The following is a 22,568-nucleotide window of genomic DNA, read 5'->3' on the forward strand; positions in this document are numbered from 1 at the left end:
CACATGCCCATGGCCAAAAGCAAGGTGGGCAAAACACCCCTTTGCAGAAGCCATTGACAATCTGCACCAGCAGAGCTCTTCTGACGCGAGAGCTTCCTCCGGGCATCAACGGAGCAGGAGGAAGACATCTGCTAACTTCACCCAGAAGCATTAGAAACCCATTCCTCAAAGCAAGGAATTCATGGGAACAGGCTGGGACTCACGCTCCTACGGTACGGACTGGTCAGTGTGGAGATAAAGTGTGCTCAGACCGTGAAGAGATTTAAAGGTGACATGAAGAGCCCAGGCTTGTGAATGTTGTGTCACCCAAAACGTCCCCCAGCGTGGGCTCCTTGAAAAGGCCAAGCCCCTCCTGGGAAGGTGGCCCTGTGACCACACTGTGCCAACCCACCAGGCACCTGGTGAACCGCACGAGGCAACCAGCGGGTCGCTTGATGATGACACACCTGGGATGGCAGTGAACGTGAAGTCAGTCATGCTGGGAGGATGTGCTGGGGGCCTGGAAAACCAGGAATGTGCTCGAGAATAAGGGCAACCTCCCCCCAGTTCCTTTCCAGCATCTCAGCTCGCCGGGCACCTTTGGCCAACCCCATCTAAACTTCCACTCCTTGGGCCAAATTCCAGCTTCATTTAAACCCTTTTCAACTCCTACCAAGTCAAAAGGGGCTGCTAGTCAGCGCTGAATTTTGCTTGGTTTGGGTCCCGTGACCTTTCGATGCTCCAGTCAGACTGGCTGGGAGGGCTGGGGCGATGCGCGCCAGGGGCAGGATGCACACCTGGATCCCAAAAAGCTCTGGAATGATCTATCCCTTAAAAAGCCCCCGTCGCACCTCCAAGTCCTTTTGACATCTGGAGCACACGGGCAACACATCCCTGCTGAGCAAGCAACTCCACGCCCAGCTCTCCGGAGCACCTGGGCAGCAGAGCTCCTGTAGGCGCAGTGTCCGGTCATCGTTCCCAGTGGATGGTGATCAAAACCTCAGCCGATCCCCACGAACAGGCACCTCCGAGCCCTGCCTTTGGAGCTGAGGAGGGAGAGCGTGGTGGGGAAGCAGCGGCAAGGCCAGCCACTGCCCAGGAAGCTGTATGAAGGCCCGGAGGGCTGCTGCATCCCACCTCGCTCCTGCAGCTCCCAGCGAGACCCCAAACCTACAGCTTTTCTCCCATACCTGCTGTCCGGGTCCCTACCCGGCTTCTTCCTCCCGCGGCGCCGGGTCGGCACAGGGCAAAGGGGTCCTCCTGCCCTAGCGCCTCTCCTCACCTGCTTCTCCTCAGCTGGGAAGGAGCGAGAAGTGCACCCCGTTGCTCTAACCCAGCAGGCAGCAGCTGCTTCTTGTCTTGGGAAACACCAGGCTCCCTGCATAAGAAGGAGAGGGCTGGGAGGAGGAAGAGCAGGGGAAGACGGGTTTGCAAGCACCTTCCTCGGAGCAGCCTGGAGCAGGCCCTGCCTTTGTTTGAGCTGGAGGTGGGGACCCAAGTGGCGCTGAGCAAACAGGGTTCGGTGGAGTTTGGGGCCACGTGTGCCACGGAGAGGCAGCAGGTCCCCCCCCCCCAACCCTGCACCCTGGAGGGCCTGGTGCCTGGCCGAGGCACGAGGGTTTTGGGGTGCCAGGGAAACTTTAAGGACCGTGCTCACCTCACACCCACAAGAGAAAAGTTTCTGCTGGTTTTTGCAACTTTGGGAGGGAAGAGGAAAAACCCAGCTGCGTTTTGCCTCCCCAGGTGCTGCCCGCCAGCAGCCCAGGGGACAGCGTGGGTGCGCAGCAACAACGGACACCGAGTGGCTGAGACGCTGCTTTTACAGTGCCCAGGGCGAGCTCACGCAGCCATGGGGGGTCTCAAAGCAACTCATCCCACCAAACACGCGCACCCGCGGCGGGACGAAGTGAATGACTCCAGCTGGGTGGCACGGTGGGGTCCAGCTCCCTCCAGCCAAGCCTCACGTCACCCCACCACCTCCAGCGGCTTCCGTGGCATGACACTCCGTGGCAGAGCCACACGGGATGAGCCAAAGGAACACGCAAAAGCTTCCCCAGGGCCACACTGTCCTGCTTAAAACTACTGGTCTCCTGCTGAAGAAGGGATTCACCTCAGGCTGTCAAAGATTCAAATCCGCCTCAAATCAGAATGAATAAAAGTAGGACCAAGAGCAAATTTTCAAACGCCCCTGCCGTGTTTTCTTGTTCTGGGTCTCTATCGTTTGGCAGGGCAGCAGGATGGAACGCGGCTCCGAGGGGCAGTGGTCCCGGGAAACCTTTGAGGCTAACGTGCAGTGACCAGCACATCTCCTGCTAACAGCAACACTGCATCGCTACCAGCTCTGGTCCAATTCCTAAAAGAGCAAAGGGATCCGTTTCCTTAAAAGCAGCCAAAATTTGCATTTATTTTCTTTTCCCGAAGAAATTGCAAACCTACATATCCCTTGAACAGCTTGCATATTTAAAATACACATTTCATTGCTGCGTTCTTCTGCGAGTGCCATGGACCATGTTGGAAATGTCTCCCAGATGCCTCACAGGTCCACTGAACGGAAAGATCCTATAGGTCCTATAGTCTGGGACGCACGGAAACCTCCCCCGCGCCCGCTGCAGACCCACTCACGCCATCCTTCTCCCGGCCAGCACAGCTCGGAACAACCCCACCCGCCCGGGCAGCGGCTCTTCCCCCGGACCGATGACACAGCTGTTAGACAAACACCGTGGCAGATGGCAAGCGCTTCCAGGGAGGTTTTCCAGCCACTGGAGGTATGAAGTTCAATTGCCCACATCAAACACGGATGCAGGGAGACGGCAACGCCGCATTGCCATATTTAGCGGAAGCAGGACGTGATTCACGTTGTTTCCTGGGTGCAAACACCATCTGTCACAAAGTACCACCAAACCCTTACCCTGCTGACCAGTAGCATTAATATCTGTAATATATTAATATCAGTTGTACTTAGTACTAATAACAAGCAAATGACAGTGTTGAATACATTCGCCACAAAACAGTCCTAACTCCTAAATACTGCAAGAGGCCGTAGTCGCAGAAGCGCTCAGGGACTCGTACCGCAAATAAAGCCGCCTCCAGCAGGCACTGACAGCTTGAAGATCACAGCTGTCCCTCAGCAGAGGTCGTATCACTAACGACAGACAGACATACAGCAGTGAAACAAGCAGCAGCTTTCACTACACCACGGTGATCTCGCTGTCTCCTCCCACATCAGTACCAAGCCCTTTTGAGCCATAGAGAGGGCTATGTCTTATTCCTCTCCAGATTCACCCTGCCAAAACTGCAGTCCCAAGCGCGCGACCCTCCAGGCAAGTGAGCTTCATCATGAGTTTCTACCAAGGGACCTGGATGGCATTTATAAGATGAAGGACATGTTTGAAGTCATACTAAATCAATGGCTCCCTCTAGAGTAGGTCCACTCATTTTCAATAAAAATCAGAACGTCCACCGAGTCTTTCAGCTTCACTTCAGGCAGTGGAGATGTTCAATATGACCATCAAGGAGCTGCCGGCCACGTCCATCACTCCCCTGTTCTGGAAGGGATGTGGAAGCAGCCTTGGCTTCAGCCCAGGAAGGAGTGACAACACACCTTGGCATCTGCTGTACTTTGCTCTGATAAATCCTGGGAAACCTAGAGGCAAATGAAACCACAACCACCAGTAAAGAACCTGTAAGCCTGAGCTAGAGCCCTCACCTCCTCAAGTGGAATCCATCCCCCCTCCCATCTCATTCCTTTGAACCCCTTTTCCAGTTCCCACCTCAGCTGACAGCACTACATTTAAAGATGAGCTACCTCAAGCTACTTGTCCCCAGTCCTCTAACGAGCTTGCAGATGTGTTTAAAAAAAATTGCTATGGGAAGTCTAATCTTCCCCCCACCTCCCCTAAGTTTCACAAACAGATATTTAGCACTGACTGCCACCTGATAACCGAGATGGGCATCTCCATCAGATTCTTCTGCACATCAACACCATCACCGTCTTTCCGCATTTTTTACAGACCACGATTAAGCCTGGATCTGGAAGCGACGTTCGCAAGGATGTGACCAACCTGAAGGTGTGTCAGAGTTGAGAAAAGTCAGCAAGCAGCTCCAAGTGGCTTCAGTCTGTTGGTAAACAATTTTTGGCAAAACCTCTGCCATAAATAACAGACACAAACACCAGGAAGTCTCTTGTGTTAAGATTTAATAATAATAATAACAACAACATTTCAAAAACAATGAGTGCATTGTACACAAGATCTGGTATTCAGTGCTTTTTATTGACCATTTGCTCTTCGAGTGTCAGTGTACTGAAGACCTGGGGAGTGGTAAGTGGATAAAAAAAACCCAGCTGGGACATTTCTCCGAGGAGGGCAGGAGAGAGAGAGGGCAGCAGGAGGCTCAGAATCGAACAAACGTGGCATCGATCTGCCGGACAGTTGGGAGGGCCAGCATGATTTTGCGCCGGTACTGGGGATCTTTCTGCAAGGGGTTTCGCTCCAGATATACAGTTTCCAAGTTCTTCGCTCCTTTCAGCTCATCCAGGTCGCTCCAGCTCTCGATGAGATTATCATTCATCTGCAGAGCACAAACAGGCACGCTCACACAAACAGACACTCCCAAGGTAAGCCTGGTTAGCAGGAACCTAGCCACACCGACGCTGCTCAGGAGGATCACTACTACCCGGGGGCAACAACGCTGCACAGTCTTCACACACATGTAAGACCACCCTGTCTACATGATCCTTCTCCCCCTGGAACCTCTGAGAAATGCTCTCCTGTCTCACGCTCCAGGCCTCGCTAACCCTCTCCAACTTGCCCACGCTGCCCGGGGTTGCCAGTCAAACGCTCCACCCTTCAGACAGCATATCCAGTCCAAGCATTATGCTGGGAAAGACCCAGCAAGACACTGAGACAGTCTCTTTATATAGTGTCCCAGCCTGTTCATTTAAGGGTTGGAAATCTTTATGTCAAGATTTTCTTCCACTGTGACATCTGTATCTTTAATGACTTCCCAGGAAACATTAAAAAACGTCCCAAACTGATGTGAGAAGTGAATTTTTCTTCTCCCCTTTACATCGCTTCCCCACAAAACCTGCTTCTGCCCTCCAGAGAAAGCGCCAAGCTCTCCTCCTGTCAGCCCGGGAGCTGCCTCTCTGCTGGCACTGCAAAGGAATTCCCATCCAAGGGGATGAGTGCTTCAACTGCCTGGCAAGGAAGCAAAGCGTGCAAGGTTGGACGTGCTGTCCAGACTAGAGACTTCAGCCACCCGTTGCTTTTGGATGTAGAGGCAGTCACCAGAGCAATACCACTTTTAAATAAAAATAAATAAATAATAATAAAAAAAAAAATCAATGGATTGGCTCTGGCCCCCCTTAACAACTGTTCTTCCTCGCTTCGGGCACCCACGATAACCTGGTAACTTTGTGCACCCTGTTTGCTGCGTGGCAGAGAAGAGCTCCGTTTTCTCCAGCTGCCTCCCTCCAGCTAGTTCAGTGAAAGAAAACTGCTTCATCATCGGGACTGCCAGTGTTCCAGCTGAAGATGGCTTTGTAGTTAAGACCCTGGACTAAGATTCTGAAGAAAACTTGCCAGCTCTTTCATTCTGCTACAGCTAATCGCAACATTATTTCAGCCAAGTCACTCGACCTTCAGATGTGTCTCAGTCCCTCCACTGGGGAAGTGGCACTGGGAAACTTGTTAGAAGATTCCCACCGTATCTAGGATTTGAAATTCTGCTTCCTTAAGGCGTTAAAGGATTTTGTTACACGGCTTCAGCTCTACAGTCAGTGAAAAAATATAAATTAGTAGATGCAACACTTGTTCACATCAAAGAAAGTTCTGCCCCGCTCTTCATTAAAAAGCATACAACCTTTTTTTTTTTTTCTTAAAAAACCCCCACAGTGTTAAAGTAGAAAAAAGTCAGGAGGGCATCTTCTGGGTTCAGCTAACAGAGCTTGGCCAAATGCTCTGCTTTGACAAAGGACTCTTTAAACACACTACTGTTTTTGCAAAGGAAGTCCAACGAGGTTAGGATCTTCCCTTTGCTTTCTGGAAAACAAGTGGAAACAGCTGTGCAACACCGCCTTCTATAAGCGGGGCAACAGCAAAGAGGAAGACTGGAGGAAACTGCAAAGGATCACGACAGGTCCCAAGCCAGCCACGCTGCACTGTCTCATTTTTACCGCCCAAAAGATGTTATGTTAAATGGGCTTCTCAGCTCCTGTTATTTAAAGAGTTCCTTATGGAATAGGCACGACCAGGTGACGCTACTAGGCATCTGCTAAGCCACTCTGCAAGATGAGGAAAACAGGCCGAGTAGCCTGGACTCAGCCTCTACCTTGGTTCCATTTGCAGCTGCTTTCCAACTCCTTTTATCTCAGCCTCTGCCCAAGAGTTTAAATAACTGAACTCCAAGTGACAGACATTAAGCAGCGCAACTCTTATTCTCAGCCTCGACGCACAGAAACTCTACAAGAGCTAAAGCATGTGCCAACTGTGGAATAATTACCAAATTGGCCAAAAATACCAAAGGACAGCATTGTTCACGCATGCAACGCAACATCTGCAATTCCTTGTACGATGCTTGCGAAGCTACATGAGATATGGAACGGAAGATAATTATTCCATGGCCTTGTCTCATGCAGATACAGGAACGGGATGGTACCATGAAACAGATAAGCTGCCAATTAGCTGCCTGTTCACTAGCCTGAGCCAGTATTTTGTCAAATTTTGATGAAATGCTGTCCTTTGTGCCAACTTTGCTCATTATAATACCAAAACACACCTCCATCCCGACGGCTACCCGCCTCCAAGGTGCGGCCACTCCTCCTTGAGCCTGCGCCCTGAATTTCTCGTAAACTATACCTTTAATTGTGAAGCAAGAGAATTTTACACCAATCATAATACAAGTACGTATGACTAAAGTCACTCAAACTCCACCTTGAAGATAACAAATAGTATAAAAATAGCCCGAGAGAGGGGGGATACCAGGGAAGACACCATCGCGAAGAACTCCATCACTGAGTTCTGGGATCAGTCGACGGGCTGAGCCTTTTTCCCTCGCATAGGGATGCCTTTGGATAAGACTTAGATTATACCGAGTGCTTTCTCAGGAAACTTAAATTTCTCTAGAGAATCTCTTTCCTACATTTATAGCCAGGCTGTGCCGTTTATAACCTTGTCGCGCATTTTGTATATGTAAGAATACAAAGCATGTGCTTTGCAGACAGTGTCTTTATCACCGGCAATCCTAAGAACCTATATATCTGTTGTTTAAATAAACTGCACTGTTTAAGTAGCTAGTCGTTTTGGTTTCCCACTGAACGCGACCAAAGACTCCAGAGTGGCCGTGCTAGTTCATGAGTACGACTAGACTGAAGGTGCAGTCCACTATTAGTGTATCCAAATTGTAGTAGTTTAATACATATTAAACGCAATTGGACTGATAATGCTGAATTGGGCATCACTCAGAATTTAAACCTAGCTGCAGCTAGCCTCCCACCTCGGTGAGGAGTGTTAGAACGCAAGGGGGTTTATTTTCTGCCAAAACCGCTTTGCCCCTTCTCACGCAACACCAGCTCATGAACATCTGCTGCTCTTTCCCCCCAGACATGAGCAGATTTGCACACAGCTCCCAAACACGGCAGGGTACCGATGTTTCAGGAGGGGCTGTCTTGCATATTTCCTGACCAGACTTATGATTGACAAAGGGTTTAGCTATTTAGGGTGCCAGAAACAAACAGAGGGAACCCTAAACAGTCATCTACCTCACAGGAATGGAAGTAAACCAGAAGATGGTTTCATTTGCTTCACATTTATAATGACACAAACACAACAACTCTGCTCTGAACAGGTACTGTGCTCCAGTGCAGTGGTGAGACAGTTATCAGCTTCCCCCCTTACACTGTCACGCTCACCTAAAGAAAGATGAGATCTGCAAAAATAGGACACAGTAGGGCTGTTTCATAACTATCACAAGCATGAAGGCAGGGCCTATTTCCTGGGTAGAGACAGGCTCATTACCACTAAGCAAAGCCCGGCAGAGATTTTTTTTAAGCTCAACTCCTTCCTTTGGGGAAACCATCACATACTCTATCCGTGCGGACTGTCAAGATCTTAAAGCCGGTCAACGGAACGAGAAGCATTTACTCCAAGACGTATGTGTGCACCACCCTCCCACTGCTCCCTATCAGAAGGATTTCTTTCACCATTGTACAGATTTCAGGGAACAGCTCCAGCCTTACCCAGAATTCCTGCAGCTCTGTTAGGTGACTGATATTTTCAATCTTCTTGATTCTGTTGGATGCAATGTCCAGCATCGTGAGTTTGTTCTAGACAAGCAAACACAAAACCGTTAGACAGGATTTCCTTTCATCTTCTCTGTCCCACTTTGAGGCCCAGAGATGGAAACTGTCAGAAGCAAAAGACACGTTATTGCCAGTTGCTTACATGCAGCACAAGAACTCTCTCTGCCTAAACACAGGAGGGAAGACTGTTTTTAATTAAGCTGGGTTACTGACCCCCCCCCCCCCGATGCCACCTGACAAATGAAAGCAGTTACTGGCCAGATGGCAACTGCCAGCCAAGGGCTCCTAAGAAGTGAGCTTTCCTCATAGTACATTAAGAGGAGGAATCCATTAAAAATCAGATCACAAGTGTCCTCTTGAGGAGCAGAGCTGAACAAACTTTGCAGCAGGAAACTCAACAGTTTTAGAAAAAAAGGTTATTTTTCCTGCCTTGCACGCAGCCAACTACGTTCTAGATTGTCTCTATTCTCTGACAATGGCATCTACTGTTGGGTGAGAATGAAAACACTACAGGCTTCTGTAACTTGTGCTTCCCCTCCCCACATCATGAAAACAATTCTACTGCAGAAGATCCAGAGAAGCTTCACCCATGCAAATTATTTAAACATAACAAATACTTGGATCTTTGTGGTCTTTTCAAAAGACTCAGTCCCCACATGGAACTGGGGATGGCGAGGAACAAAAACTTCCAGGAAAGCACAGCCGCTAACAGGACCGGCACAGGGCAACAGTTCTGTCACACAGTTCGCAAGAGCCTGCTCACATTGTTCTCCAGTCCCTCGATGACTTCGATGCCATTGTGGCTGAGGTACAACTCACGCAAATTCACCAGGCTCTGCAGCCCCTCAATCTTGGTCAGACGGTTATTCTGAAAGTGTAACAGCAGTTTAAGTCCTCTCTAAACAAACCAAAACCCAAGTGAGTTATTGGAGAAAAAGCATTTCTCTGAAGTACGGATGGGAAGGTGAAACAGTCTGCTTGGGCCTGATCTCACGAGCTCAGCTCATCTGATCTCTGTACCACCAATGCACAAAGGAAGTTCCCTGGGAGACAAATCTCAAGGTTTAGAAGAATCAGCCTCTGACCTTCCCATCAAAAGCTGTAGCCTGAAAGTTTTGCATTTGGTGTCTTTAGAAACAACAGGCCTACACATTAATAGCATTCATTCTGTAGGTCTTTTTAATGCAATGGTCAGAAGAGAAGTTACAATACTTTAATCCCAATACACTCTGCTGTGTCTAGTTCTTTATGTCCTGTAGAATAATGATGCATACAACGCGTACTAAGTATGCCTTTCTTACCAACAGCTGTAAGAGATGTCAGAATGCAGTAACATTGTCATATGGATGTGGAAGAGACTCAATGAAAGAAATCAGCTGAGTATCTTTTATTCCACCTTTTAAAAAGGCAGAAGCTTTCCATAACCATGTTAAAGGACAGATTTCATTTAGCACAGGCTTGTTCACACTTCTTCCCTCTTCAGGAAGAGAGCAGTGACACTGAGCCCACTGCCATTATAACGACTTCCCTGGAGTAACTCATTTGATGTTACTGCAATATATTAGGAAACAATATTTCAGGAAGGAAATGGGGGGTAACACTAATTTCCTGTTCTCTCTTCCATAAAAATCAAACATTTGTTTTTTCTTTTTATCAGTGTCTGTCAATCTCGTTTAGTATAAAAGGATGAGAAAAGCCAGCACAGAGAATATCATACTTTCTTCCAGTACCGGAGTTTGACTCCAACACTGAAGACCTGCTGAATCAGAAGAGCTTATCATAAATTACAAGGTGGTTCACGTAATCAAGGCTGTTCAAAACACAACAGTACAAAGTACAATCAATACCTGTATACTGAGCACAGTCAAGTTTGTCAGTGCATCCAAGTTCTGGAGCTTGGTGATTTTATTCTTTCCAAGGAACAGACTGTCAAGGTTAGCCAAGGTGTCAATGTTTTCAATTGCCTGCAAAGTGACCAGTGGAGACAGCGTTATGGCTGTGATGCAAAAACTCCAACCTGCAGATGCGGCTGGCATTTTATAGCCTTGACCCACGGAGCTGCACTCCTGAGAAACACAAAACTGCCAATTCCACAACACAAAGGCAGGGCCTCCCTTGTGACCCGAGAGCAGAGTAAGCGCAGGACTCTGTGCAGTGACAGTGAACCATAGCCTGTGTGACAGCTGGCTCGTGGCACTAGCATTCACTGATTTTCAGCACGGGTCACGTCGCTTTGTCCCAGCTGTTGCCTCCACTGTCCAGGCAGCAAGAGCAGAGAGTGAAAAGGCTCAGGAAGCAGTGAGAGTGCAACTCCCTGGGCTACGACGTGTTTCCAGGGAAGGAGATACCCATTTGGGAAGCAAGAAAAATCTGTCACTAGTGAATGGAAAGAGAGTCCAAGAGGAGAAAATACAATTTGCAAGTTTAGTCCTGACCATCAGCCACTGCATAACACAGTCAGAGGCAAGCTGTTCAGCTTCTCTGCACAACAGTTTCTCTGTCATAAGCAAGGTTAACTGTCTCATGGGTGTATGTGTTAATATAGTTAATTACTGGCTATATATTCATGCTACTGGCAGAGCACACACACACCAAGTGATTTACGTGTTTTAAATAGAGATGCTACTGGCAGAACATACACACTATACCAGTTTAAATCCTGAGCTCAGCCTTCAGTGGGAGAAAATAAGGACCTCTGTGAGGCATCAAGAGGAATCATATTCTTTATTTTTACAAAGAAAGGGGCACCAGAAAGCAAATAGAAGAGAGAAAAAAGGGGCAAGAAAAGGGAAAAAGGGTGGGCTTAGAAAAGGCTCCTGTAAAGAGAAGGAAAAAAAATATTATTTTTTTTCAGGGGAAAGCCTCTTAATTCAAAAAAATGGTGCTGTTAAGAGAGACAAGAATCTTAAAACCAGACTTCATCTCACAGAAGAACAGTAATATGGATATAGATACACACAGAGCTATGCATCTGTGCTCAAGTACCTTGTGACATCTCAGCTTTTCCACATCCTGCCTGCTTGGAAGAGTTTCAGGGATTAGTAGTGCTGGTGAGACAAGCCACTGAGTCCTAGCATCACTTAGATTATTCTATGTGTGCACATTTATCCGCGTGTGTATGAAGCAAGGAAGAGGAAGATGGACACAAACACACACGCTATCTATTTATATACGTACTCTGTAAAGGAAAGAAGCTCTTCAAGCTCTATCCCACAATTGCCAACAGATTCAACGTAAGGTGTTTATCAGCCCAGATTTGGATTCACCCTCCTTCTAGCCTGTGGACTTACCCCTGTTTTCACCTTGCAAGAAAGTGATAGCTTTGTTGCTCACTGGTAGCTCCCTCAACCCTGAGGAGGAAACACTCGTGACTCTCAGGATACTGAGAGGAAATAATCACGGGGAAAAAACCCAAAATACTTAAAAGCTATGAAAACGCCACACTTAAGAGAGAGTATGAAACAGATGGACACGAGGGGGAAAAAACCTAATGAAAAAAATACAGAAATGCTTGCCTTACAGTTGCCTCAGTACAGCTTTGGGAAAAAGCATGAAATGCATCAGCTCAACCATAAAGTTGTTCTTCCCCACCATTCATACAAAAGGAGCAGAACTACGAGTGCTTAGTAAGTCATGCCAGACTCCAGGGCAAGTGCACTCTGAAAGGTTAGAGTGTGTGGCAAACTAAGACAGCATTACTGCAGAAGCTTTAACGCACAGGGGATGACTATGTCAGGCACCTCAGAGCCAAGAACACTGCCTGAACGGACAGTCCACAGGCTTTTACCCTAAAGAGTGAAGGATATGCCCACCCTAGTACATAGCACAATAAAGCACATTAAAGCACGTAGCCAGGCCGCCCTACTAACAGAAAATTATTAAAAGAGTTCTAGGTGCCCCCAAATAACATGAGATGTATTTCGTCATGCCTAGCCTAGGCGCAGGGTACTCACTCCAGTAAAGCAATTAGAAACATAGAGCAGTGCTGTTTGAAGAAGCCAGAATCGAATTAACAGATGAACAGAAAAAATGCTAGAAGTAAAGCAATTTAAGAAGCTCATGTTAACCATACAGTAATAACTTTGGATTTTTTGGCTGTTTTGTTAATATGCTCAGGCTCAACACTGAGAAAACACCCGTAAGTCAAATCTAACCCAGTTGTTTAAAAGATATTCTTTGGCTTGACAACATTAGCGTTCATGTACCACCTAAGTATCAATTCATAAATCTAGCCGGATTTTTTTTCCAGAAGGTAATGATGCTTAGATACAAATACAGTACAGTCTTGCTTAATATAAGGATCAGTACGCTTAGCCTGTTATGTTTCTGAATACAGGAAAGTACATCTCTCTCTAACTCATGTTCCCCCAACCTATGCAAACTCTACGGTTCCTAAGCACTTATGTGACCTGGCTGATGTTCTCACACTCTGGATTTATTCACCTAAGTAACTTAATTTGCAAAGGAGAAATTCCTTTGGATGGAAAAGGATTCAGTCCAGTTTAGCTTTAGGAGCAAAACAAAGTCTTTCCATTTCATAAAAGCAGCACACATTTCTGCCTTAAAAGTCTGTTTATAATAGCTGAGGTTTCCTTCTTTTCTAGAAGGAGAAGTGTGCTTCCACAAAGCTTGAAATACAGAGGGCAAACAGTTCTTTTCCTATTTGCTCTTCCAGCATAACAAGGAATTTTTCACAGATTGCCTAAGTTGGCACTTCCCACTTACAATTTTAGGGTTGAAATGCACTCAGCTGTTACAAGTATTTTCTAAAGCCTATATAATTGAAAAAGCTTCTAAAAAATTAATAGTTAATTTAATGTCTCCGTAAGGACAGGAGAGACTACTCAGAACTGCTTCCCTGTAAGTGGCACAGATTTTTAAATCATCTAAATTGAAGAAGTCACAAACTGCACAATAAAAAAAAAAGTCATCAGCAGAACAGTACCAGGTTTTTGAGATATTTCAGAGCAAAGTCCCAAGAAAATCTTTTTCCTGAGTGAGACTAACCTGCTAAATCAGTCATCAATTACACATACAAATCAAACTAGAATGAAATTCACATTCAATAGGTTTTATCAACACACTGCCAGCCTCTAGGAAGGTAAAAGAAAACACTAATTGCTAGCTTTGATAGGCTTGGCTCTCTAGCAGGAGGAAACCATCATCTGCAAAAGGCAACACACAGGGAATGCATGAGTTCATTAAAGAGAGAAATTCATAAATAGTAATTCAGTAGCCAGGCACTACATGCATTCATAATTAAAGGATCCAGCATGAGCAGCAATAAGCAATTACACATTAAATGACTGGAACAATAAAAAGAACAAAATTGCAAGTAAGAGTCAATGAAGTGCACTTTCAGAAAAGGCACTTCAGCCAAAGAGCTCAAACCTCTCTAGCTAACACCTTGTAGAGCAAGCCTACCCGAATTCGATTGGATCCCAACTCTAACATCTGTAGCATCTGCAAGCTGCTCAAATTCTCGATTTTGCTGATTTTGTTGTTGACAAGGAAGAGTTTTTTAAGTTGGGTAAGCCGATCTAGTCCTTCAATGTGTCGCAGAACGTTAAAGGAGATGTCCAGGATCCTAAGGTAAAACAAAACAAAGGTCTCTTCAGTACATCGTGGATGATTCTGGAAGAGGCACTTGTGAATTGGTGGGGAACCTCACTATCTGCAGACATCAAGCACTTTGCTAGGCCTTGAAGCTAGAGTGGTAAGTGTCATACCTTTTTATCAGAAATGACAACAAATACAACTTTCAAAATACTTCTACTGCATCAGGGGGTAAAAAAAAAAAAAAAAGGCCATCATTTTTCCCAGCCATGGAGCTACCATTATGGGAGGAAGCCAGTCTTCAGTACTACATATTTCTTGGGAAAGGTATGTGCCTACAAGATCTGCCTCTGATAGGACTACATCAAGGCCTCCCATAAGCATGAAGCAGTTAAGACTCTGGAGAAGTAGGTCACTCCTCCTCACCCCCAGGAGGACAGTGCTGTACTGTATCTCCAGAGTGATCACAGACAAGTGCCAGAAACTGGGAAGAGCCCTACTCCTTCCCTAACACCCCCCAGAAAATGTCCTAGTCTCACCTGAAATATCTTGTCACTTTCTGCAGGAATAAACACACATTATGGAGCTCTCGCTGCCAAGAGCAAGGAGTGCCTGAGCACTTCAATACCTGCACAGAAGCTGCAACCACCTATCATTCTCACTGCCTTATACAGCACACGTTTCATTTCCAGCTGACTGTCCCTGGTGAGCTTCAGGATTATGAACCTACTTTACTGCACAGGTTGAATACCAATGGAGAACAGATATTATCCTTCATAGAGCACGCAAGTGAATCATGAGAAAGGCCTGGGTGACAAATACTGGAATAAGTACAGTATGAGTAACTCAATGAGCAGCAAACCACCCTCAACCTAATCCTGATGGTTCCCCTGGACTCACTCAAGTTCCACTAGAGACTCCAAGTTCTCGATCTTCCGAATTTGATTGTCATAGAGATCCAGTTCCCGCAAGGTCTGCAATTGCTCCAGGTTCTCAATGTGTTTAATCAAATTCTGACGGAGACAGAGAGTCTAATAGTTGGGGAAAAGTTTAAAAAACAAACAGGAAAATGGATATGAATGACAGCATGTAATGCCTTTTGCCACACAGACAATAAGGTAGGGGTTCGCCTCCCCCCGCATTGGTTTTTGCTGGTTTTTTTTTCGTTTGGGTTTGTTTGTTTGTTTTAATAGAATCTTTCCTTGTTGTATTCCAACTCTACAGAAGAAAATCTTTTTACCACGAAGATGGTCAGACACTAGAACAGCAGCCCAGAGAGGCTATGTAATCTCCACTTTTGGAAATACTCAAGAGCTTGATTGGAGAAGACCTTACGCAGCATCCTCTAAATGGATGTACTTCGAGGAGATGTTTACTAAAGACCTCCAGAGGTCCAATCTACATTATTCTATGTTAAATGTGCTGTGCAAGTACAGAATGTATCTCTTAGGATGAGCCCTGATGCATTGTCTCTCATTCACTTCCAAAACCCCAGGATTTTTATTACTACTTGACAAATGGGTAACCACTACCCCCTTCAGTTAAACATGAAGTGAACTCGTTAGGATCTCAGCCAAAGAGACTCCTCTATCTGTCCTCTTATAGGTTAGGTATGCAAAATCTCCAGTTACAACTCCCTAGGGCAGTTACCTTCACTTTCTTGAGCACCTCAAATCCTTCAATCTTGCCAATTCGGAAATGATTCAAGTCAACGTCCTGAAAGAGGAATAGAGAGATTCAGCAGCTGTTTCAAAACACTCTTCAAAGATCAACCTGGTACTTTGTTCTAAGGAAAATTAGAGTCTTACAAAATGTGCAGCTCATTAAAACTCCCCTTCAAAGAGCTTGTGAAAACTGGGTTTGGCACATGATTTTACCACCACAGATGAAGCACGTGGCCTAAGCTTGTCAGTTGCAAACACCGCATCTGCAAAAAGGCAACAGCCCTCTCCTGAGTCTGAGTATTGTTATGCCAAAATTAGAAGTCTTTTGCAGTAAATTGTGAATTTACTGAGACAGACCAATTCTGGTGTCTAGCATGAATAAAGCGTCGCATAAAATTCTCTTACCCACTTTGCTAGGGCACATCTTGCTATTTCCAGTTCCAGGCCTCAGATGAACAGGAACCACTGACAGTTCAAGTAAACTGGTGGTTCTGTGAACATTAACTCTGCGCTGGCAATCGGCTGATGCACTTCACATGTGCACCGCCCAGCCCCAGATGTTCCGGTTTTGCAGGTCAGTCAAAGAGAAATAGAGCACTTCACCACTCAAGCTCAAAAACTCTCCAGCTAACAGGCTCATGAGCCTGCCAATGTCAAGGCACACAGCTGGTTAAGCAGCTATGCCTATTAAAAATCATGGGTCTGACAGCAACAATCATTTCATTAAAGATATTCTCACAAAAGCTTGTAGCCCATAAATAATGCTTGCAGCATAGCCCCATTTTCAGTGCCTTCATGCTTCATTTAAAATTCTACATTATTAACAAGACGCTTCAGCTACTGATCAAGAATAAAACGCCTCTACTTCTAGTCTAAAGGCTCTGATCTCCTGGGAAGATCACGACAGCCAGTGCCTTCAGAAGAACTAGATCTTTTAACCAGGTTTCAATACTTGCCTTTGCCTTCCTTTTCTTCCTGCTGTATAAAGCCCATAAGGACAAAAATCTGCCTTTACCTCAGCTTCTGGGTCCAGGCTAATTGTCTCCATGTCCACTGGTGTCTCTGCTTCTCCTGCAGAAGAGGCAAATACATTAAACTTCTGCTATTTGATAGCTAAAGGCAAGACAATAATGGCTAGCATCTGGAGAGACAAAGGGAGCAAATGCTCCTCAAAAGAAGAAACACACGAAATGAACAGTTCAGATATTCTGCTGCATTAAAAATACACTTCACCTATTTGGCTTTCATCATGACAGCTAGCCATGAAAAAAAACTTTCTTAACAACAGAATTTCATGCCTAGATGCAAAAGACAGAGAGAACAGCACCTTCCCTGGCCTGCCTGTGTGGCTACTGAATAATGGTGGCTTAAAACTGATCTGGGCAGGATACCTTTTATTTACGCTTAAGGCGATCATCCCTCTGAAGATACACCATCCAAAGCGTCTTGTGCTCCTCCAACAACCTAACCCAACATTGTCAAGAAGGAATCTAAACTGTCTAGTGATAGTGCCAGGAATGACCAAGCATCTCAGCAATACCACCCTTCAGCTGTTCTTTCATAAATACTGCCAGTTTATGTCAGTGTTATGCACACTTTGGCATGGACCTCCCTTCTTTTGTTTGGCTGAACTCACTGATATGCTAGTAAACATAATCACACCGCATACATTTTCTTGGGAAATGCCTTTATAGCTATGGAAGACAGCCCAACATTTGCTGTGCCTCTATCATAGCACAAGAGGGAGCAAAGTTTACTGAATAGATTCATGCTGAATAATTCATGCCTGATTCCCATTTCTTGAAGAAGGTGTCCTGGTTGCATCAATTTCCAAAGAAAGTCTAATTCGACTTTGCAAAACAAACATATGAAGCACAACCCCTTTCCATTTCCTGTGTGTAGCTTCTGTACGTACTACCAAAACCCAAGGAACTTTACAGTCAAATCCCAAAGCCTTTTGCATTAACTCCTGCATTACTGTATGCAACCTCATTCGATTAACCCAGAAATAATGACTACTTTTATAGCTCACCGTGGTTATAACATTCTTGTAAACACCAAACGTCCCCTATACTTAACAAGTGTTTTTCCTACTGATCCTTGGCATTGTAAGTAGTATTGTAAAGATGAACAGTACAAGCATTACAATTTCTAATACTGCAATCAAACTCCAAGGTTTTGACAGCTCCACACACCATCATTTACTTTGCTGTATTTGGGCTACTCCTCTTGCCTGGGCATTCAAAGAGGAAAGAGCACTAACTGAACTGACTTACAGCAGTTAAGACTGAAAAGGAATCTTCCGTCCCTCATCTTTTAATGTTTTTTATAGCATAAATTAGCAGGGAGCATAAAGTATATTTTGAGGATGCAAAATGACCTGGTAGGCGTGATGATATTGAATGGCAGTGTAGAAATGCCACCAAAACCGACAGGCGTGCATATGCCTGTCTGCATTTTAGCAGTGGGCAACACTTGAATTTTCTTAATTTTCTTCCAGATCAGGAGCTGTGGACTTCGGCAGGCGAGCGCGATACACTACCCTGCTGCTACCAAGGCTACACCTCTTTGACCTATTTCTAGGGAGCAAGGTGCTGTCAGTACAAAGTGCTCCAAGCCAAACAAGCTCCCTTGTAAGCCAACAGGAACGCAGCCAAAGTTTGCCACAACAGTTACTTGAGATATCACATTAAAAAAAATAATTTAAAAAAAAAAAAATCAAACTATTCCCCTTGTATTAAGTTGTACTAGCAGTAAGTTAGTGCTCAAAAGGAACTTCTCCTTTTGAGACTTTAAAGTTTCCCAACAGTAAAGCCAGTCATGCACTCAGTAAAAAAGTCTGTCATCCAAAAAAAAAATTCAAGTAAAAAAAAATAATCTTTCAACCTGTTTGGCTGGCAGGCTTCTCTATAAAATTACATATTTCTTCACAGCACCCATTACAGACCATTTACACACGTTTGATTTTGGCAATGTGTTAAATACTCTGTTCTGGGTTCTGTCAAAGGGTAGCTGAGAATGAAGGAACTTCATCGATACAAGAACATCCCCTCCTCCTATTTTTGTCATATGGCTTTGAGTGACCAGTCCCGGTAGAGCCAGTGTGGGGAAAAAAGCACACAAGTCTGAAGGCACAAAACCAAATCACACAGCACATGTGTATCGAATTCACTGAACTAAAAGCAATTTAAAATTGAACACAGACGCACTGGCATTTACGCAATAGGACCAACTCTCATAAAGTTTATGTATTGCATATAAAACACGCTCCACATTGCAGTCTGAGATGTGTATACTGATAACACTGATAAATCAGTATTGGTATAATAATGTTAAAATACATTTTCTCTCAAAGAAGAGAAATAAAAATGGTTCTAGCAAATTTACAGTCCTATCAATTGTCAACCAACATTTTATTTATCAACCAAGTGGACATAAAAGACCCTAAACTGACCCTTCTACAGTCACTTCACAAACAGAACTGTAATTTCACTCTCATGCAGTAAGTATGCAAACAGTGTTTTAGTCCACAATTTTTAATGCAGCAAGTTTCAAGGGGGAAAAACATTGCTTTGGCAGTGAAGTTACTTAAACGAATTTTTGTGTAACCCATGCCTGCGAGCTACACAGCTTTGCAGATGTAGGAAAAAAATACCACATTCAGGAAACCCAAATTCCGCAGTACGGAACAGTAGTTACTGAGTTACATAAGTTCACATTACCACAAGCATTTATAGCAATTAAAAGCTTAACTATGCTTTTTAACCACACATGCATGAAAAATACAAATAGCTAAGTTATAAGCTTTCTAAACAGAAGCGCTATTCCTCAGACAGTTAGCTAAATTATAAATATGAAATTTCATCTGCTTGACCTCTTTCTATTTACGATCTTCTGTGGAAAATGCAGAAAACTCATTTTCCTTTCAGCTGAGAAACAAAAAAGCTGTCTGCGGAAACTAACTCAAATGTTCCAAAATTATTCCTCTGCTTGGTTTCTGCCCTAGAAGTTTTATGAATCCTTTGGATTCAGTTTGGAAGAAGAAAAAGTAACAATACATCAAAAAGTAATACTACATCAATTAGTATCCAATGTAATTAAGCCGCCAAATCTGAATGTCTTTTTCTTGCTTTCATTGGAATACAAGTATGTCACTTGCGGTATTTTCTCCAATATTATAATTCCCAGGGGAACAACATACAAAATATAACCTCAAGTGCACAGCTAAATTACGTCAGCTGAACAAACACTCAGTGTTACATGCATGCAAAGGAAAACTGTGACTGACTGATCTGAATGGTTGTATTGATCATATAGTGGTTGGAACGTACAATTAGCGAGGCGTGCTTTTATGCTATTACAAACATCACCACAGCATTTTTTAATTAATATTAGGTTTTGGGTTTGTTTTTTTTTTTTTTTTTTTTTTTTTTTTTTTTTACGATCAACAATACCTAGAGAGAGAACATTTATAGTTAGGAGACGAGACTTAAAATTCTCAAAATATTTTTCTACTTTGGAAAATACCTTTGCAAATTCCAATGGGCAAGGTTAAGATTAGGAGGGATCTGCAGTAGATGCACAGTCAAAAAGGATTAAAATTTGCTGCAGAATATTTATTATTTCACTTTCATTTCCAAACCAATAATAGTCACATGAACGTATCTACCAAAGGGATGCTATTACACCTCAGACTGTTAGCTAGCACCAAAAGCCCAGATAATATTGCCACGCAGGGTCTTCAGAGATGGAGCTGCTCTGACAAATTCTATGCAAGCTACTGAAAAGCAAACCCTTCCATCAAACACGCACAGGCTTAAAAAGAGTCCGTCAACATTTCTACCCAATGTTCTAATACAAACAGTAAAAATAGTTGCATAAGTTTAAAGTCAAGATTATGCAAACAGATATAATTTTGATAACTAAAAAAAAACCCAAACTGATACCTTCTTTCACTCTATCTGGAAATAGTATTCTTCGCCTTCCAAAGGAATCTGGCAACTCTTTAGGTAAAAAACTACATACACTAAAGCAGAATTATGGGAAGCTGTTTCTATCTAACAAACATTTCCAGCATCCTTCAACAGAAAGTTACTATGTTTCCACACACAAAAAAAAAATGAATAAAGGTGTTTTGCATTTTGGTATTAAAGATTTCAAAGAGAAACGTGGATGGATAAATAAATAAAAAAACCCTCAGAGATTTAATATCAGCCATTCCATAAAAAGAAGGCGCCTTTATTTTAGCAATGATAACGCTATAATGTATTTATTTTTAAAGAAGATTGCTCTAGGGCAGATTCACATTGCTCACTAACATAGATAAAACCATCACGTGGCCACAAGAAACACAAAGAAATGGTACACACACGCTACTGTAAACACTAGTAAGACGACACTTCCTAACAGGATGATTTAGGTTGGCAAAGTACCTGTGTTCTCACCATTCTGCTCATCTCTCAGGCTCTGCTGACTGAGGTCTGTTACTAAGCGAACTGCTTGCTTCTTCCCTTCTTCATCTCCAGACTCCTCTGATTCAATCCGCTTATCAACTGTGTAAGATACATAATAGCAGAATTAGGCTATTTTCAGCAGTGGGATAGGGGGGAAGAAGTAACAAGCAGGTATAATAACCAGGATTCACATATATCACTATGCAGTTAGTAGAAATCCTAAATTAGCTAAATTAAAGGTTTAGTCTTAAATAAAAGGCCTCTTACCCCTTGTTTCTACTTTGATTTTGGGTGCACTTTTTCCTCCCATCACATCTTCCTAAAACCAACAATCTGGGAAGAAGACTGGAGGAAAAAGGAAATTTCTTAGATCAATGAAGTGCAATTCCAAAGATTACGGAGATGGAATTAGAACTATTACATTTTAAAAGCTTTTAGAAAAAAAATCAGTATCATGTACAATAGTACCAATGACACAAAGAAGTAAAGGCATCAAAAATAAATAAGAGATCCCTGCAGATAAAAGCAACCGTCTCCCCAGCACAACCTGCGAGATCCCTTCACCATTTACCCAGACACAACTCTGATGTCCACCCTGACCCTGGGGACCTGAAGCTCCTCGCTCCTCTTCCTCCCCCCCCCCTTCAGCATTTCCTCTCGTTTCACGGGGCGACTGAGGAAAAGCATCGCCATGCCAGGGGATTTCTTTCTTATTATCTTTAATTTTTACGTCACGGTCATCGCCACAAAACCATTTCTTCCACCTTTAGCGCGTGGAGCCCCCGGGGAGGGGGAAGGCATCAACGCCAGGCCCCAGGTAACGCACCCACCGCCCCCCCGGCCCGGGCGGCCCACCGCGGCTCGGCGGCCAGCCAGGGCCCGCTTCCCCCCAGGGCAGTAGCCCTCGGGGTGGACACCCGGGGGCTGCCCGGCCGCGGAAGGACCACAAGCCCCACCGCACGCAGCTGGCAGCCACCCTCGGGCCGTTCCAAGTCCCTCAGCGGCCGCGGTCGTGCCGGTCCCCGACGGACTCTCACCCTCCATCATCTCCTGCGGTCCCTCTGCGCTCTCCGCCGCCATATTGCCTCTCCTCCCACCGCCCCCTTCCGGAAACCGCCTCAACTGTCACCGCAGCCAATCAGAACCCACGGCTGGTGAGAGACCGCAGCCAATCACCTCTGCAGTTGCCGCGCTGAGGGGGCGGGGCAGTGGCCTGGCCACCGCCGCCAGCGCGCATGCGCAGGCCCCGCGGCCCTCTGGGAGTTGTAGTTCCCCGCAGGCCGCGCGGGAGGTCGTCGCAGCGCAGCTGGGGACTTGCTTCCTCCCCACCAGCCCCTCGGGCCTGAGACGTTACGAGCTGCTCCCCGCCTCGTCATTCCGCCTACAAATTCTTCGGAGGATGGCTGGCAGCCTGCGGAGGGGTCGCCCCCCGCCCCGGACCGGGGACCCGAGGGCAGGGCGGCCGGGCTGCGGCTCGAAGCAGCGCATCACGTGTGGTGGCGGCGGCGGGAGAAGGAGAGGCGGGAGAAGGAGAGGCTGGAGGGAGCCGCGGAGCCCCTGACGCCGGATGAGTTTTGCCTCTTCCCGCGCCGGCGCCCTATTGGCTTCCTTCCGTGC

The 22,568-nt window shown here is 45.2% G+C and overlaps 1 protein-coding gene across 4 annotated transcripts; it reads right to left on the reverse strand.

Annotated features, from left to right (window-relative positions):
* Window positions 1-4,157: 4,157 nt before the first annotated feature.
* Window positions 4,158-22,134, reverse strand: PPP1R7 (protein phosphatase 1 regulatory subunit 7). Of its 4 annotated transcripts, none has more exons than XM_054204729.1 (11): window positions 21,989-22,086; window positions 21,219-21,296; window positions 20,943-21,050; window positions 16,514-16,569; window positions 15,485-15,550; window positions 14,735-14,865; window positions 13,703-13,865; window positions 10,126-10,242; window positions 9,042-9,146; window positions 8,216-8,302; window positions 4,158-4,548 (listed from the first exon to the last, which is right to left on the reverse strand). In XM_054204729.1, exons 2-11 carry the CDS (start codon window positions 21,259-21,261, stop codon window positions 4,372-4,374), a joined length of 1,053 nt encoding a protein of 350 aa, XP_054060704.1. In that variant the 5' UTR covers window positions 21,262-21,296; window positions 21,989-22,086; the 3' UTR covers window positions 4,158-4,371. The 4 variants fall into 4 exon arrangements, with proteins under 4 accessions (XP_054060704.1, XP_054060701.1, XP_054060703.1 ...); XM_054204726.1 differs by having other exon boundaries at window positions 20,931-21,050; window positions 21,989-22,085; XM_054204728.1 differs by lacking the exon at window positions 21,219-21,296 and having other exon boundaries at window positions 21,989-22,134.
* Between the last annotated feature and the right edge of the window lie 434 nt (window positions 22,135-22,568).

Source organism: Rissa tridactyla, chromosome 6, assembly GCF_028500815.1.
Source record: "Rissa tridactyla isolate bRisTri1 chromosome 6, bRisTri1.patW.cur.20221130, whole genome shotgun sequence".
NCBI classification, from domain to species: domain Eukaryota; kingdom Metazoa; phylum Chordata; class Aves; order Charadriiformes; family Laridae; genus Rissa; species Rissa tridactyla.

Bases quoted from the DNA above. Each gene is read 5' to 3' on its own strand.
- PPP1R7 (XM_054204727.1), bottom strand. From the start codon at position 22,031: ATGGCGGCGGAGAGCGCAGAGGGACCGCAGGAGATGATGGAGG. The intron at 21,051-21,988 runs GTGAGAGTCCGT...TATCTTACACAG, and splicing joins ACCGCAGGAGATGATGGAGG to TTGATAAGCGGATTGAATCA. The intron at 4,549-8,215 runs GTAAGGCTGGAG...TGTGCTCTGCAG, and splicing joins CAGAGCTGCAGGAATTCTGG to ATGAATGATAATCTCATCGA.